This window comes from Battus philenor, unplaced genomic scaffold (assembly GCF_028537555.1).
Source record: "Battus philenor isolate CCGP_79_NKW_IND1 unplaced genomic scaffold, ilBatPhil1.0.hap1 SCAF_11, whole genome shotgun sequence".
In the NCBI taxonomy this organism is placed as follows: domain Eukaryota; kingdom Metazoa; phylum Arthropoda; class Insecta; order Lepidoptera; family Papilionidae; genus Battus; species Battus philenor.
The window spans coordinates 12,089,691-12,106,771 of NW_027181673.1; the positions used below are offsets into that span (position 1 = coordinate 12,089,691).

The 17,081-nt window shown below is 32.0% G+C and overlaps 1 protein-coding gene across 1 annotated transcript; it reads right to left on the minus strand.

Annotated features, from left to right (window-relative positions):
* Positions 1-1,948: 1,948 nt before the first annotated feature.
* LOC137928628 (uncharacterized) lies at positions 1,949-14,633 on the minus strand. The gene is made up of 16 exons (XM_068771536.1): positions 14,591-14,633; positions 12,527-12,696; positions 11,351-11,511; positions 10,835-11,265; positions 9,647-9,870; positions 9,246-9,348; positions 8,113-8,240; positions 7,743-8,033; positions 6,608-6,895; positions 5,472-5,971; positions 5,145-5,328; positions 4,878-5,073; positions 4,004-4,770; positions 3,696-3,888; positions 3,125-3,235; positions 1,949-2,437 (listed from the first exon to the last, which is right to left on the minus strand). Exons 1-16 carry the CDS (start codon positions 14,631-14,633, stop codon positions 2,367-2,369), a joined length of 3,861 nt encoding a protein of 1,286 aa, XP_068627637.1. The 3' UTR covers positions 1,949-2,366.
* Positions 14,634-17,081: the final 2,448 nt, after the last annotated feature.

The following is a 17,081-nucleotide window of genomic DNA, read 5'->3' on the forward strand; positions in this document are numbered from 1 at the left end:
AGAACTGGGCAACCTTAACAAAAGCTTTTAAAGAGCTTGGGGGCCATCAAATTCGGTGCAATAAATAATGTAACAGTCGGAACTGGAATTTCCTAAATCTTAAGACCGAAGCTAAGAATGTCAACGTGAAAATAATATTTGCCAATGTCAAAAAAAGCCACGGGCCTCCGTTTCTTCTTTGTACCTTTCCTTTTTACGCAGTCATTGCGTGCATTATTAAGTTATAAAATATATAAAATATGTATTTCAAATAAAGAATAATTCTTGCAATAAATAAAGCATTGGATAACAAGCAGGGCGGAGTTGTTAGTGCTTTGCGAAGGTTGTTAGGTGTCAGTTGTAAAATAAAACACAAAGGAAGTTTTCTTACATGTGTAATTAACAAGGTAGCTGTAAAGTATATTCAAAGAATAAAATAGTAAAAGAAAGGGATGTTTAAAATGTTTTTAATGTCTGTTTATGTAAGATTACTACCTATGTAAAGACTCATCATGATAAATCTGGAACTATAAGGCTGAGTGGCTTAAAATTCGGTAGAAATATTAATTTTGGTGCGTAAATGTTAGTTAAAGTCGAAGTTCAGGAAATTGCACCCTTAAGGGGCTAAAGATGCGCATATTAAGTTCGCGGAGCAGGCGGGTGACAGCTAATTTATTATCATTTGTGGTATTATCATGGTAACTAATAAACTTGGTAATATAAATAAATATGTAACCAAGACGACAATGTAAATTAACGTATATATTGACACGATTGATTATACGAATAACACAGACTATACTGTGATGCGTTCTATTTAAAATAATGTAATATTTGCGGTACACGGGGCCATATCAGACTGGTAATTGAGAAAAAGCTGCCCTGTACATGTCTGCCATATACAAGGCTATTTTCCCTACGCCCTCAGGGAAATCTACATCTGTTCAGTTCAGATTGTGTTTAATTTTAAACCATGCATACTACTCACTCCCCCTTTTATCCAAAAATACCCCGGTACCCTCACACTTGAAGAAAATTCAGAGACACGTCATTACGTCATCAAGACTATATTGTATTACTTACAAAATATTTATCATAAAGTTTCTTATGTCGGTTTACTCAAAAGGTTTCTTTTACCGTTGGTGAGAAGTAACGATGTCATAACAATTTATTTTTAAAACAAAGTGAGTCTGTTGATATCTCCTGTACTATTCAATTCGATTTCGTACCAAATATACTAAAAGTTATGTAAAATAAATAATTATCGATGTGATATAATTATGAAACATACATACATACAAATTATTAGATTTTTAAGTAACTTTCTTTCTTTTTTCAGTTATCAGGGAATTTAAAAAGCGAAAAATATAGTGGACAGGTGACGTAAATGATCAAAATAAGTATCTATTTATTTGTGATGTACATCTTCTAATTGTTATATATATCGATTTTATAGTTGAACAGAATTTCTTTACTTAAAAAGACAAATTCAATTGACATATACACCATTATAACAACAAAAAATATTCCTTTCGATTTCTTTTTCAATATCCTTACAATTATAAAATTCAAATTGTCCAAATTAATTCTTCGGTGACAGTTTAACTAAAATTATAGTCTCACTAAACTGTGTTTGGAAACTTGATAAAATATTCAAGAAGTTTATTTTCATGGTGATTTGATCGGTTGTTTATAACGTACATGGTGTTTTATTAATTGCTTAAATTTTTATTTTTTACTGTTCATTACGAACCAGTAGACACAGCGGCAATCAAGTCACGGGCATTCAATGGATGCGGGTAGCCCCATACTGGTCCTTGGCAGTCTTTGCAAGAGGCATTTGCCTTTCTTTGGGCGTTTATGCCAAGACTAATAACAGGGATTTATAAGATTAGAACAAGACAGAGGACGATATATTTTTATTTATTTTACTAATTGTTATAGATGTGAACTAAATGTTAATAGCAGTGTAAAGAATACTTAAAAAAAAAACCATTTATTGCCTTATTACAATACTAAAAATAACTGTTTCTTTTATAGGATATTAAAAAGATAAACGGAAACGGCTTTATGATTTCATGATTCTGAACAACGCTGGTTTTCGCCATCTCCTGTTTTCCTAGGTGTCATCTCCGTGTATGTGTGCGTGAAGTATGCAGCACGTTTGTATGGATGCTCATGTGCGTGCGTGAGTCCGTGTGTGCGTGTGTGTACGTGACAGAGAAACCGTGTGTAAGAATTAAATTTTTAAAAATCAAGAATGTCTTTTGTTAACAAGATCTTGAATATGTAGTCTTTGTGATTAAGCTCCGCATGGTAGGTATAGAAAAAAATCTTCATGATTTGAGCCCTTGTTGCTGTCTTCAATAATCTGGTATATTTCCTGCTTACGTAAATTTGAAATGTTCCAACTGATGACCTATAGCCATAAAAATATTTTCCACTGTACACGGATGTTCTGGAATAAAAAAATATCTTTAATCATTGTACTTAATGATGTAAAAATGTTTATATGTTTTTATGTAATAATCTAAGTTAATACAAAGCTATGTGACGCACACTACCTATGTGACGTTTTGTCAGTCGTTGTATTTCGCGCGACAGAGGTAACGTTCTACGAAGCCGTAAATTAGCCGATTGTCATTTCCAAAGGTTGATGTGCAATATTTATATTGAATTTGCAAAAAATTTGAACACCGGTATATTAAAAATAAAATAGTCTTAAGGTGAACCTCGCTTATCTAGTTACATGTGTTATAGCAAAATAAATTATAAAAAATGCCACATCTTTTTATCATCATGCAATATACATCAGAGATTTTGTCTACTTAATCATATGTACTTAAAGCCTTATTATTACCGTGATCAGAATTACATTTTATTTTATAAATTGTCCAATGACAAGGATGAGTTTTAATAAGAACCACTAAATTTTCCTTTCAGAAAATTTAATGTATATTGTAATCACTACTGCAGACAGAGAAGGTAAAAAGAGTGGTTGTTTTTAGACTTGTTTTTGCCTTTTAGAACACAAGTACCTTTTAAAAAAGGCTGTTTTTAGTGTTGGATAGTAAATAAAAGGTTTCAATTATAGATATGTTGGATTTTTTGTTAAAAAAGAGCGTATTTTTAGCAAGCGATTTACCTAATTCCACCCACTGGTCCTCAAAACCTGCGTCAAGTCGAGCTGAACGTATGGCTTCACGTAATGCGTGAGTCACGACGGATGCTAAGCATAGTGCCGGCTCTCCTGTAGCTGATGAAGAAATTAATCACTTAGTTATGGATAAAAATATATTATAATTACCATCGGGAAGATTTATTATTTGCGAAGCATTTAAGAAATCAAAGAAATATAAGCATTACATAACTTAAAATACACAAAGGAACCCTGAATAATTTTATTACGATTAATAGTGAGAATTCAAAACATTGTTTGATATATCAATTGGTTCAAGCACCAAGAAGTTATATTTAAAATAAATTAGATGTGTAATTACTTAATATAACATATTATTTTCGATTTTCTTAACTTTCTCTTAGTGTCACAAATTGTAATTCTTTTCAAGTAACTTTTAGATTTGTTATACATACAATATTTTCAACGCATCCTTTACGGCAATCCAATGTTTTTAATTACGGTATTTTTAAATGTAACAGAAAATTAGAGAATAGTTGAGCTTCATTAGATATGTCTTATAAGGTCTTCAGCCTACCTTTCGATTGAAGAAATCCAAGTTCGTTTGGCGAATTTCTCCTAAAGTATATTCTGAAATCTGCCGGAATATCCTTCAGGCCGGGTGGTTTGTACGTCCAAGTGCGATCTGTCAATATTCTACCAGTCGCTGGATCGTAGATTATTTTCTCCGACGTCCATAAGCCGAGACCCATTACAAATGCTCCTTCGATCTATCCAATGGAACAATGCAAAAGTTGGTGAGTTTTAACAAACGTGGACCAATTTAAAGAGAGAATAATTTGATATTGGTAATTATAACATAAAGAGTAAATAAAAAATGTATACCTGACCAACATCAATTTCCGGACTAAGGCTTCTACCGGTATCTTCAAGCAAATCAACTCTTCGAATATCATGATTACCAGTTAAGAGATCGAGTTCAAGTTCTAATACAACAACACCGTAAATTTCGTATGGTTTTATGGGATCTGATGTAGTATACATATACGATGCCTGTAAACAAATGTCTGAAGCAAATGCTTTTTCTACAATTTCGTTCCAAGATGAGTTATGATTTTTTTCTCTGATCGGCCGTAATCGCTCTAATATTATTTCACAAGCCTTCATAACCGCGAATGATACACATTCACTTCCAATACTGGCTGCTGTAGTCATGCAGTTAGGTGAAGTAAAGCTACTGCTTGACTTTACGCTAACTTTCTCTAAGGGAATACCAAGTGTATAAGCACACACTTGCGCAGCTTTTGTATTCAACCCTTGTCCCATTTCTATTCCACCGTGTATAAGAACCACTGATCCATCAGCGTGATATACCGATACAATTGCATTGTAAGGACCGACGTAAAATATTTCATAAGTCATTGGCATTAATTTAATCGCACGTTTCCTCCAACGACTAGTCTTATTAAAATTGTTAACATCAGATAATCTAACTTCATAATCAGAATCAACTTTAAGTTGTTCGATTAATGCAGGAATAGGATTGTTGTTTTTAACTAAATTTACTAATCGAACTTGCCAAGGATCTTTACCAGTGTGATGAGATATTCGTTCCATAATATATTCTATCATGGCTACTCCTTCTGTGGAAGCTGGAAAAATAATTTTATACTGCTGGTATACTAAAATGATTCTTTGTTCATTAATTTAAATAATATTTAGATCTATTAGCGAAATCTAAGTTGTTGTTAGAACATACCAGGCGCTCTACACCAGGTGTTCCCAGCAGTGTCAGTAATGTAACTGTTAGCTTCGATATACCAGCGTTTAAAGTCATAGCAGTTGTAAAAATGTTTGTAGACTAAAGACGTCACTGTATCATTCCACGAATGGCCATTGTCCTGGTAAAATGTATTTTTTAAATATTGAATTTCTCCTTCGTTGTTAATTCCAACCTGAAAAAATCAATATATGATCACGCAAAAAATCGTAGTTTTCTAATTTATATTATTCACTTAATACTCACTTCATATTTGCAATAAGTTGGTATTCTTTTTCCGACAATTCTCATGTTAGTTTCCAATGGAAGAACAAACCGACAAGTTCTGCCGAGCAAATGCGTCACAAGTGCTGCCGCGCAAGCTACTTGACTTGATCTTGTTATTTTACCGCCATACGATCCACCGACCCGTCGCACGATAACGTTAACTCTAAAAAAATAATCAATTTTAACTTGAAGAATATGAATACCATCATTTAGTACTAAATAAAAACTATCGATAAGACCTAATTTTGTTTAAATATCGAGTATATACTTATTAACTTCATCGTTGAGAGAGAAAGTTGTAATTACCTATTGAGTGGAATGCCTAGACATTGTGCCACTGCTATATTAGTAATGTCCAACCACTGTGTAGACGAATACACAGCGATACCGTCTTCAGTGGGAGTCACGACACACGTTTGTGGTTCTAAGTGGTAATGGTATTGGGGTCCAATATTAATTTCTCCATAAAGTACACTTTTTACATCGTTACCTTGATCAGTCGGTTCAACAACTTTATCCGTCTTCAATCTTTTATCCTTCTCTTTAGATTTTAAAACGTCATCAAGGGTTAGTAAAGGTTTATTTCGATTTACAGATGAATAAAGTACTTTAACAAATTCCGCTGCTTTGTTAGATGTCTTCTGCCTGTCCGCAACGAGAATTGCAACTGGTTGTCCGTAATATTTAATCTCTTCTGAGCACAATATTTCTTCTTTTTCAGTAAGTAGGTTTGGGTAAGCAGGTGTGAATGTGTTCACTCCAGGTATATCTTTAGCAGAATAAAAAGCGATGACGCCAGGGATTTTCTAAAATTAGACTTTATCGTTATTTTATATTTTAATCGTTCCGTATAAGAAAAATGTTATTTAATACAGTATACCTAAAACATTAAAACATAACTTCTAATATAACGAAATGTGTAAAAACGAAACGGTGGGTGTTGCGGTTAGTAATGATATCGTATCTGAGACGTCTACGGTCTAATAACAAGATTTAAGCCAAATCACCCAAAGAACAATGGAGGGTGTTTTGGTCGGAACTATACTGCGATCGGAACCAGAAATAGGCAGAATCATAAAAGAACTGAGGTCACCGACATGGCTCGAAAAATTGTTTGTCTGTACTGTCATTGGGCAAGGCACATGGTCCGTGCAAACGAAGGTCGTTGGGGCTGAAAGTTTTCCAAATGGGGTCTTCATTTGATAGACGCACTGATTAGGCCTTCCACTGAGTGGACTGACGACATAGTTAAAGTCGTGGAAAGTCACTGGATGCGGGCAGCGCAAGTCCGGTCATCATAGCGATCTGTGTTTGAGGCCTATAACTTACATAGGGTGTCTATTAGGTGACATAGTGACGATAACTAAAGCAGGAATGTAGTTCCAAATAACAAGAGGTTTATTTTTTGAAAATGGAAGCACTAAAGATAATCAAGTACTTACAAATGCTTCAGAAGTATCGAAATCTCTAATAACGCTGCCTGGATTCACGTCAGCCGTTACAAACGATGCATATACCTCACCAACTTGTGTTGGCAAGTCATTAGCGAAATTCGCTTCACCGCTACATTGCGACAGAGCTTCTAGTTTAGGGATAGGCTTATTTAAAGGCCATACACTTTTATCAGTATCAAAAACTTGACTTCCTTTTGAAGAAATTCTTTTTAAAGTTTCTCCTCCTGATTTGAAAGTTGAATTGAGTTTATCTTCAGGACATAAATTTAATAATGCCTGAAATGTTTTAACAGAATCAACAAGCAATCATATACAACATATTGATTTACATATATATATATTAGTCAGACTCAATATTAATTTCACTTTATTTTTATAAAGAAGTACAATAACAAGAGTGAACATAATATTAGTACACTTAATTACAAATACAGTATTTACAACTACAGTACAATGATATTTTTATTTACTTGCTCGATTTAATTGATTTAGAACATTTATAGGTGCGTAGTGATCAGCAAGTGAGATGAATAGCTTCTGTACTAAAGGATTCTGCATGATAGTCCATCAAGAATCACAGAAAAAATGTAAAATAAGATAACGTACGATAAATATTTTCTTTACACCACAATGACACACACATTGTTTTTCGTACTTCCTCTGTCTTTTTTCCATTATATTATTTGCGTTCTCATCTTTTTACCTTCATGTCATTGATTCATTCTTCACAAATTCATCAATTCATGCCGTTTTTTCTTAATCCTTTCATTCATTATCTAACTTTTGTTGCCTTCCTACTATAGGTTTACATTCTGTTCTACTTTGTAATATTCCAATTTCTAACATATACATTCATTTACGATTTAAATTTTACTTCTTTTTTTCTACACTAAATTTATCACAAATTTTAGTATATAGTTTGGCTAGTTTTAAACACTTTTGTTTTTTTTTTCCCTACTTGTTCCTTTTAATGGTCTCTCCTATGACCCTTCTGCAGTACTCTAAAAAGTCACCCTGAGACATACATTTTTTTACATATAAACTAATTACAAAATATATAAAACATTTTATTTTTGTTTATTTTAGAGTGGCTGGCTAACCAGTGATCAATAAATTACAATACCTTATAAAAGAGAGAGATTGCCAGAATCTTTCTGAAGGAAGCTGAAGGTTCTGGTGGTAATTCCTTAGGGTTTATTTCAGTGGCTAATTTTGTCAGTGCTAATTGTAATGTTTCATTGGTAAACAAGTCTTTTCCAATTAAAAGTGACTCGGTTTTTCGAGCATGAATGAAATCTGGTGATATGCCACCATACACTATGCTTGCTTCTTTAATAATTTCTGTGTGTGGTTCAAAATTGAACAAGAATCCAGCATTAACAATTGCATGTGCATTTTGTGATCGCGGCATGATCTGAAATTATTTGTTAACTTCATTAATAAAAATCTACGAAGAACTTTATAATAAATTTAGGCTATATTTTAATTCTTACCTTAAAAGTTTTAACTAAACAACAGTTCGACCTAGGTGGTAACATGACGTCGATTATAATTTTTCCTTTCATGTCGATTTTTAAGAATTCCTCCAGGTTTATTATTTCCTTATTATCAACAGCACTTGCTGGTTTAATAACATAAATAAATTAAAATATATTTAATAATATTAATTAAATGAATAATTTGACCATATTAGTATTTAGTTGCGCTGATTGTGGTAGTAGAGCTTCAGTCCGTTATTCAAAAATTAACTTTTGGTATAATGTAAATAGGTAAGTAAAAATAGTATAACATAAAAATTAAGAAATGAGCTTATAAGATATAAAGCTAATGTTAATTTTATACAAAATAGGGATTAAATCTATAAGAAGTAAATTAATTAGATATAAACAAGTGAAACAAAAAAAAAACTAACAAGCTAAATATTATGTTTAGTGCCTACATAGCACGCATGCGTATCTATAACATAAAAATTAAGATCCACATAAAACAATCATAAGAGCTAGAGAAACAATTTTATTAAATAGGAAATAAAAAAATGTAAATTAGGTCGTATAAGTTCTCTGTCGTTTTAGGTTATGTGGATGGCGACTACATAAAAAAAAACTTTTGTGAATTACAAAGGTATGATATTTGATGGAATCAGGCGTTACCTTGCGGACGTCCATCCTAAGTAAGAAAAGGACCAATATTTAGCCACTTCCGCACATGCAGTGGTAGTCGTGCAACAAAGTGCACCGCCCGCCAGCTCGCTGATAAATGCGAATGCGGCAAACAATGCGAATTACACAACTACCACCGTTAATTCACTCAACACGTGTTTCACCCCTCCACGGGGCATCCTCAGGAGTTATGTTACACCGATTAGAGCCAATATGCACTCTGTTTGGCTACCACTGCATGTGCGGAAGTGGCTAAATATTGGTTCTTTTCTTAATTACAAAGGTATGAGTCATAATATCACTGTCTTTTACTGCGAAGGACACGTCTGAGGCTGTCAATGACAAGCTTTGGAAATGGTTTTGCGTTTCAAAATTTTAATTAGTATTTTTTATTCATGGAGTAAGAGTCTTGAATTTCTAGTTAGTTAAATTGATATAAAACTTATTTCTCGTCTTGTAAAACTTACCAATTGTGACCATTGCTCCAAGGGTTTCAAATAATAGAAACAAGTCTGACGGAAAGTCAGGGTGTGAGTGCTTCATAAATAAATTTCCACCGATTGTACCAATCTGAAACCATTTTTAAATTTTAATATACCATTTATGAGGAGATAAATACGGTTAACAGTTTGAAGATTGAGAAAATACGTATTGAAATGTATTTCCGTCTGTTTTTTTTATAAGTGATATTTAATTATTTAATCATAAATTACTTGATCCTCCTTCCTACTTTTATAATGTGTACAGTAAAATATTCTAGTATTAATAGTGTTTACGGGTTTTATATTTGCGAGATTCTTATATTGGTCATCTTCGAGGGAGATAAAAACAAAAGGATTAGAAATACGCGTTGTTAAGTGAAACTTACATTTTTTACAGGAATGTGAGCAACAAGGTCCATGTGTGTGTAAAATTCTTTCAGGTACGAAAAATCTTCGTTATCCGCAGATATTGTTAGAAATATTTCCATCATATCGAATAATGTCATTCCAGCGCCCAATATTAGATTGACGTCCAACAAGAACCCTTTTATTTCAGCGACATCGGATATGTCTATAATGTTTGCGGGGTATTGTCGTACGTGATAAACTCCTGTAACACAATAACCAGTTAATATGTCTGTCTGCGACTTTTTCTTAATCTGTTTATAAATATTTATTGAACTAAATTCAAATTATTCTTAATAATTCTTTATTAAACATACGATGAAATACAACTTTAATTTTAGATGAACATACCATCTGTTAGGAAGTTAAAAGCCTCAGAGCTGATAAAAAAGGAGAAAGAAACTCAACACAACTATATACATATACATACCTACACACACACACACATATATATAAATATATACATACACACACATATATATATATATATATATATATATATATATATATATATATATAGTATAAAGAAAATATTATAAAATTACATATTAGATCACATGCCAGGGTGAGCATTTAATGTCACGTATCCTTTCGCTCTCTTGATCTCAGTTCCAGTGAAGCTGTAAAAGCCCCCGGGCTAATAGCATTAACTTTAACCGAAACCAAGTAAGAGGTTCAGATATCTTTTATTATCAATATTTTAGCATAAATTGCCCATATAAGGATTTAGTAATTTGTTGAATTCGAGTTTTAGGTAAACAATTTTTTTTTTGTATCTGGAATTTACAATGTGTAAACTATATTTTGAAAATAATTGATAATGTTTTTGTGGACATACAATACATTTTCTTATACGTATTTAGAAGCAAAGGTGATGCCCTCGGCAAGATACGTCCGCAGGATGAACAACAGCAGATGGGCAAAACGCCATACAGAGTGGGTGCCAAGAGACTTGAAAAGAAGAAGAGGATGACCAATAAAAGTTGAAACGAAACCTTTTGCTAGAGACGGAGAGCGTGATGAATGGAGGGGTTTAAGAGAGGCTTACGCCAAAGATGCGACTACTACTTACTAGTAGAAATACTAGCTATTTTTATTTACTTAAAAGAAACAGTCAACACATCTATTTTTTTAATTATTATTAAACACTGCATATTTTTGGTACTCACCTTGTCCCGTGTTACCAGCTATTAATTTATAGTCATTAATATTTTGATGCATAACTGTAAAAAGATCTTGTAAATTATACACTTTAAACCATCTAAATGAGTCATCTTCCACTTTCACAGGTTCGTTTTGAACATTCCCGAGAACGCACCATGAATCGCTTTTTTCAATTTGTTCTTCAAATCGTACTTTTATAGGATTTCGTTTTTGACATCTGTACGAACATACTTTTGTACATTTGACTCCGCATGCCTTGAATTTCGATAAATCCTCTACGTCAACTAGTTTCTTGAGAATATTTTCGTCTACGTCATAAGCGAATGTTTTGAAAGCATCTGCAATGGATCTGTATCCAGTACATCTACAAATATTACTGGCGAATGAGTTCTCTATTTCAGCTACACTGAGTTGCTGATTTTTAGATTTGTATAAACTGAAATAAAAATTCGAGTAAATTTAAAACGGAATAATCCAAAACTTTCCTACATTAGGAATAGGAACACAATTCTCTTTATTACCTGTACATATTCATAACCCAACCAGGCGTGCAGAATCCGCACTGGGTCCCATTAAACTTAGCTAGCGTCGTTTGAATGTCGTGATATCCAATAGTTCTATTTCCGATCCCCTCCACTGTTACCACTTCCCATCCATGGCAGGATAAAACCGAAACGAGACACTGCAGACATTATCTTACTATTAAAATAGTTAAATAATAAAAAAGTTTTTAATTTCCTTTTCCCATGAAATAAATGCGTTCTATACTATTTTTAGTAATTAACTAATAAAAACGAGAGTAATATACTAGTCTTGCCATAAATTTTGTCACAAAAAACAATATATTTTATTGTACGTAACATTTATTACTATTATTGTAATAGTAGTATTGTAGTAGTAGTTTCATACGTTAATATAAAATCATTAAATATATATAAAAGTTCGAAGTGTTTTCCATTGGCTGCAATACAGTCTTTTAAACCGTTAGTATGGATTGTATGAGGGACTCAAAATTATCATGGCGTTTAGAGCAAGCCTTACTCTAAAACTGACTATAAATCATAATCCAGTGGATTAAGATCTGGAGTAGATGAAGGCTAGTTTTCAGCTCGGGTGAAGTCCGGAACATCATTGAAGTCGGATAATGCACTTTAACTATTGGAAGGCTTTTTTAGAGGTTTCAGCAAAAATACAGTCATTTTCTTCGTTAAATTATTGCTAAATTGTAAAAATTTTCTCATCCATTAACCATTTTTTTTTGTGACCGTACATGTGAAAATAACAGAAATGAAACCGATATGAAAAAATCTATTATTTTTCTGTCAAATATGTGTCTTTTAATTAATAACTCTATGTATCATTTGATGATCGCAGTTTTCACCTCATATTTAACTTCGATAATCATATTATCTGTATTTTCAATATATTGTATTTATATAAAATAAAGCAAAAATTATCACATAAACGTATTATGACAATAGAATAACAGCTAAGTAAACTGTGACATGTTAGAGCGTGAACAAAAAAATAAATGTTCTTAAATTTTAAACGTAAAAATAAAACAAAGGCACGGACTCTTAATGTCTGCGTGTAAAAAAAAATGTTACGTCGAAACGAAAATTCTTTAAATATGAGCTATTACAACAAAATGATGAAAGCCCCTTGTCAATAAAAGCCATTTATGTAAAAATACTTACGGAATTGACGGCGAATATTTTCAGTTCGCTTGAATTTTGCGATGGTGCTCTGACAGCGACAACACAGGCCCCGCAGCCTCCCTCGTGACACATTGCCTTAGTACCACGGAGGTCTGCTACAGTTCTTATAAACTCGTTTAATGAAAAATCTGGGACGTATCTCCCGTCCGCTGTCAAAATTAGCGTACATAGAATATTATTTTATGATTTAAATTATTCCATAATTTCGACCTGTTACAATTCAGGCTTACGAAATAAAATCTTTTATAAAACAATCTAAATTTAAAAGGAATGTCGCTAGTTGCAGGCAGAGTAAAAATGGCCATCGTTGTGATCCCATCTCGCTGAAATAAATGTAGTTCACAAACATAAACAGTTGTAAAACACAATATTTAGCATTGCCTTTTGTCTTTATTTTACAAAGGTCTAACACGAAGGTTAAATTTAAAGTTTGTCTAGACATTAAATTTTCGCTAATTTCAACTTGCTTTGTACCTAATTCATTGGCAATTTAAATTATATCAATAGAATACCTCTTCAAGCGGTTATTAGAAATTCAAAGGTATAAGACGTTCAAATAGTTATATAAAATGGTTGACTTTACTTTTGTGTTAGTATTTCTTGAGCTTTATTATGAGTTATATTAACTATACTGTTATATTTTACAGGATTAACAAAATGTTACATTATACGTCTTTTGATTACGAGAATACACTTCGTCGTCCATTAGTGTTATGTATAGCTGGTAATTTATAAATTGTCTGATTTTTTCCGAAAATTTAAAATAAATTTAACTTATAAGAACCTATTTTAAAATTAATAAAAAAAATATATGCAAATAATATATCTACCAGATCAATAGTCAATATATGGGAGTGTGTGTATAAACGATTACTAAAATATTTCAGTCATTATATTAGAAAAGAACGTCGATAGGCACGTCGAATATAACAGATGTATGTGATGTGATTATTAAAAGTTTCTTACTAAGGATTTACCGGTGGGAATTAACAGCTTACGTTGCAGGCTTGTAGTCTAAATCTCTGTGCAGTAAATATACCCTAGTGCTCTTTGAGAAGTCTCATGTCAGCCCTTTAGTTATTTTTTAGTGCAAACTTGTTTAACCTAAGCTGTTATCATACATAATTAAGTTTTTTCTGTTTTACAAACGTCACCGAGATCATCCATTTTTATGGAGAAAAATTAAACTAAATAGAATTAAACTTAAAATCGTCAATGTTAGTTAAAATCTTACTAATACTGGATGAGACATCCACAAATAACTTATAATTAAAATTATTAGCTCGAAATAAATAAATAAATTGACCTAATAAATTGAAGAGGCAGCCAATTTGTTTGGTTGCAGTAAACGATACATGAGTTTTGGCGACCTTTTTAAATGAATAGTCACTTAAAAAGGCCGCCAAACTTCTAGATAGCCTAGGTGTTCGAGATCTTTGCGACTAGGCGCAATTCCATTGAGTGATTAGGCGTAAAAATCCGCGATAAGATTCTTATCTTCGGCAGTCAATCAAAAGGCGTTGGGTTTTTCTGCAATGACAACAAGAATGAGCCCCGCATCTGGGCGCCCTGCTCGAGAAGGATCGATTGTGGCTATTAAATATAAAAATAAAACTAATTTATTCAACCTTGGAACTTTTAACAGAACTCTTATCGCTCATCAACTTGTTATCTATTTATTTTCTTAATCTATTTTTTGGCTCTACTCTGCTTCTCAAGGCGAAAGAAACTCTATTACAACATCATCTTTTAGTAAAGTTAAACGAAGATTTATACATTTACACTTTATCAGATATAGCCTAAATGAAATAAAAATAATCAGATGACATCATTGCCAAGGATTCTTTCCATTTAAATATTGGTTTATTGAATAAAAATCTTATTTTAAAAGCTTTTTATTAATTTAATTATTATAGGCCTATTTTATAAATAAACGTTATGTGAAAATAAGTTAATAATTATTGAACATTATTTAATAGGTTGATCAGTAACGTGAACGTAGTGAGTAGTGGTATGGTGTATTCTTTTTTTGGATTATCTTACCTTCATACTGTTTTCCATTAATCTTAAAGACAATTTTCGACATGTTTAAAATTACCTGAAAAAAGGTGTATAAAGATTGGTTGTAAATAAATTGCGTAAATAACAAGAAGAAAAATATGTCATTCGTTTTACATATGTCAGTGCAAAAAATATAGTCCACATTCTATCTTCTCTTTGGTATATACACTACTACATTATAATAGCGTAGTAGATATTTATAGATTTTATAATTATATTATTAAATAATGTATTCTAATTGAATTATTTTATTATATTAGACAGAGAAAAACTAGTGATAAACTTAGTCAGACGCTATATGTAAAAACACATAGAGACGCAATTTAAAATAATAATATAAGCAAAACTAAATGTAATTAAATTTTTATATTAATTTATAACTAAATATTTTACTTCTTTATTACATTTAATGTACTTAATTAACTGCGGGTAATGTTTAGCTCAGCAAGGATTGCTGTTAATTTTATCGAAGAAGTGCGACTAGCTTTGGCCAGGCACGACTTTACCTGGGCCAGCATATAGTCGATAGTAAACGGACAAGGTGATGTGTATATAAATTTAGATAATACATAAAGTATTTCAATTATAAGTGTATATAAGTAGACGATAACGTCGTATAAGAAACGTAATAAGGTATAACAGTATGTTATATGTCGCCTATTATTGGTGGGAATAAGTTGATATCCATATAATATTGTAAAGGAGTGATAGATAATACATAAAACAGAGAAAAAAAGAAAATAACAAATGGATAGTACAATTATTATTATTGTTGATGCCGTAGTGCGAAAAAAAAACGAACTAATACCAACCCTCAAACCTGCTATGGTCAGTTCAACATAGTACTTGGTATCTAAAGCAAATAAGCTATGTACTATATATATAATACCATCCAAAATATAATGACTATAATTGTACATAAGGAAATAAACGGTTCCAAATCTAGACGAATAATCTTCAGTTAATATAACAGTATTTTTAGATTTTTTTCCGGAATAACTCAGGTTTAATATTAAATTTTAGTAATTATTTATATAAAAAATTCTAATTATAACTGTATGAAGTTTTTAAAAGTCACTTACGAGTGATGGAAGAGGATTTTCAGTAGCTCAAAAAGTACTTAACTTAAGATTTATGTTCACCAGTATACCTCTAAGAGATTTGGAAATATAATATAAAATATTATTACCAAATTGGTTTGTCTTGGGTAAAGTGTTAATCTATCATTATCTTCACACCCGCTTGGGAAAGTATGCAGATGTTTAAAGACAAATACGGTCATATATGCGAAAGAAGACAGACTGATGCTTTATAAATAATTTTAAATAGATTACAGTGTTTAAAGATGTGGTAAAAAATAAGATTAAAATTGAATTTCAATGACAGATTCGTATATTCTCTAAAAGTGATTTCCACTCTAGAATAACCTACCAAATTTTTATGTATATATACGTCAAAGTTCCATTTTTAAAAGAAGATAATAAATTTAGATATATTTTTGTAAATTAGAATATTAAGTTATTTACCGAAATTCTTCTGAAGTGGTGTTCATGCTTCGAAAAATGACACGAGACTGTTTCATAAAATTATAGTAAAGGTTTCATCGCTAATGCAGTAATAGAGCTACGAGGAAGTGACAATGTTGGCGTAACTAATAACTTAATATTACTCTATTACCACATTTGCCACTAATAAATAGGTTGCGGAAAAATTTACGATCATTACTAAATTCGCGGCTTTAGAGGATATTACCTATTTTACACGACTTTCTATAATTACTGCGACATATATACTCACTGCAGATGAGATAATGTCTTTTAATGGTGAAGTAATACTACCACTTTCTTTGCCGTGGTATGTAAATACTACCTAAATTTTCTATTTCATTATCATCATAATTTCAGCCCGACATAGCACTTTCCAGAATTTTATAGCACCGCTTGGAAGCGGCTTCTGTCAACCTTAGGTGGACATCTTACGCTCTGCTGGTCGTTACATTCACTTTAGAACTTGCCTATGTGACTTGCCTACTGCACCTTCTGTTTTGCTAATCAGCTGCGTCGCTGATTACTTTCGTTCAACTACAGATCTCTTTCGATCGCAGAAGAAATATAATCTTTGCAAATCCGAGCCGCTTCCCATCGGTCTTATTTAAAATCTAGAGGAAAGGCTTATGTTGGGCAGTGAACCTCCTGCGGCTGAAATAATGATGATGAAATTTCTCTTCTTCCTTTGATACGTCTAAAATAATCTGGCAATGAAGATTATACCATTAGATCACCATACCAATTTAGTAAAATTTCACATTTTTTTAAAAACGAATTATATACACAGAAAAACCTATTTAGTATACAAAAATAATATCACACACACTTCTATATCCAAGACTCGATAAATAATACTATATTGAAAATTATCACTGCGACAGGAGACTGTTTTACTCTCTGCGGCAATATCTAGCTAGAATTGCGTA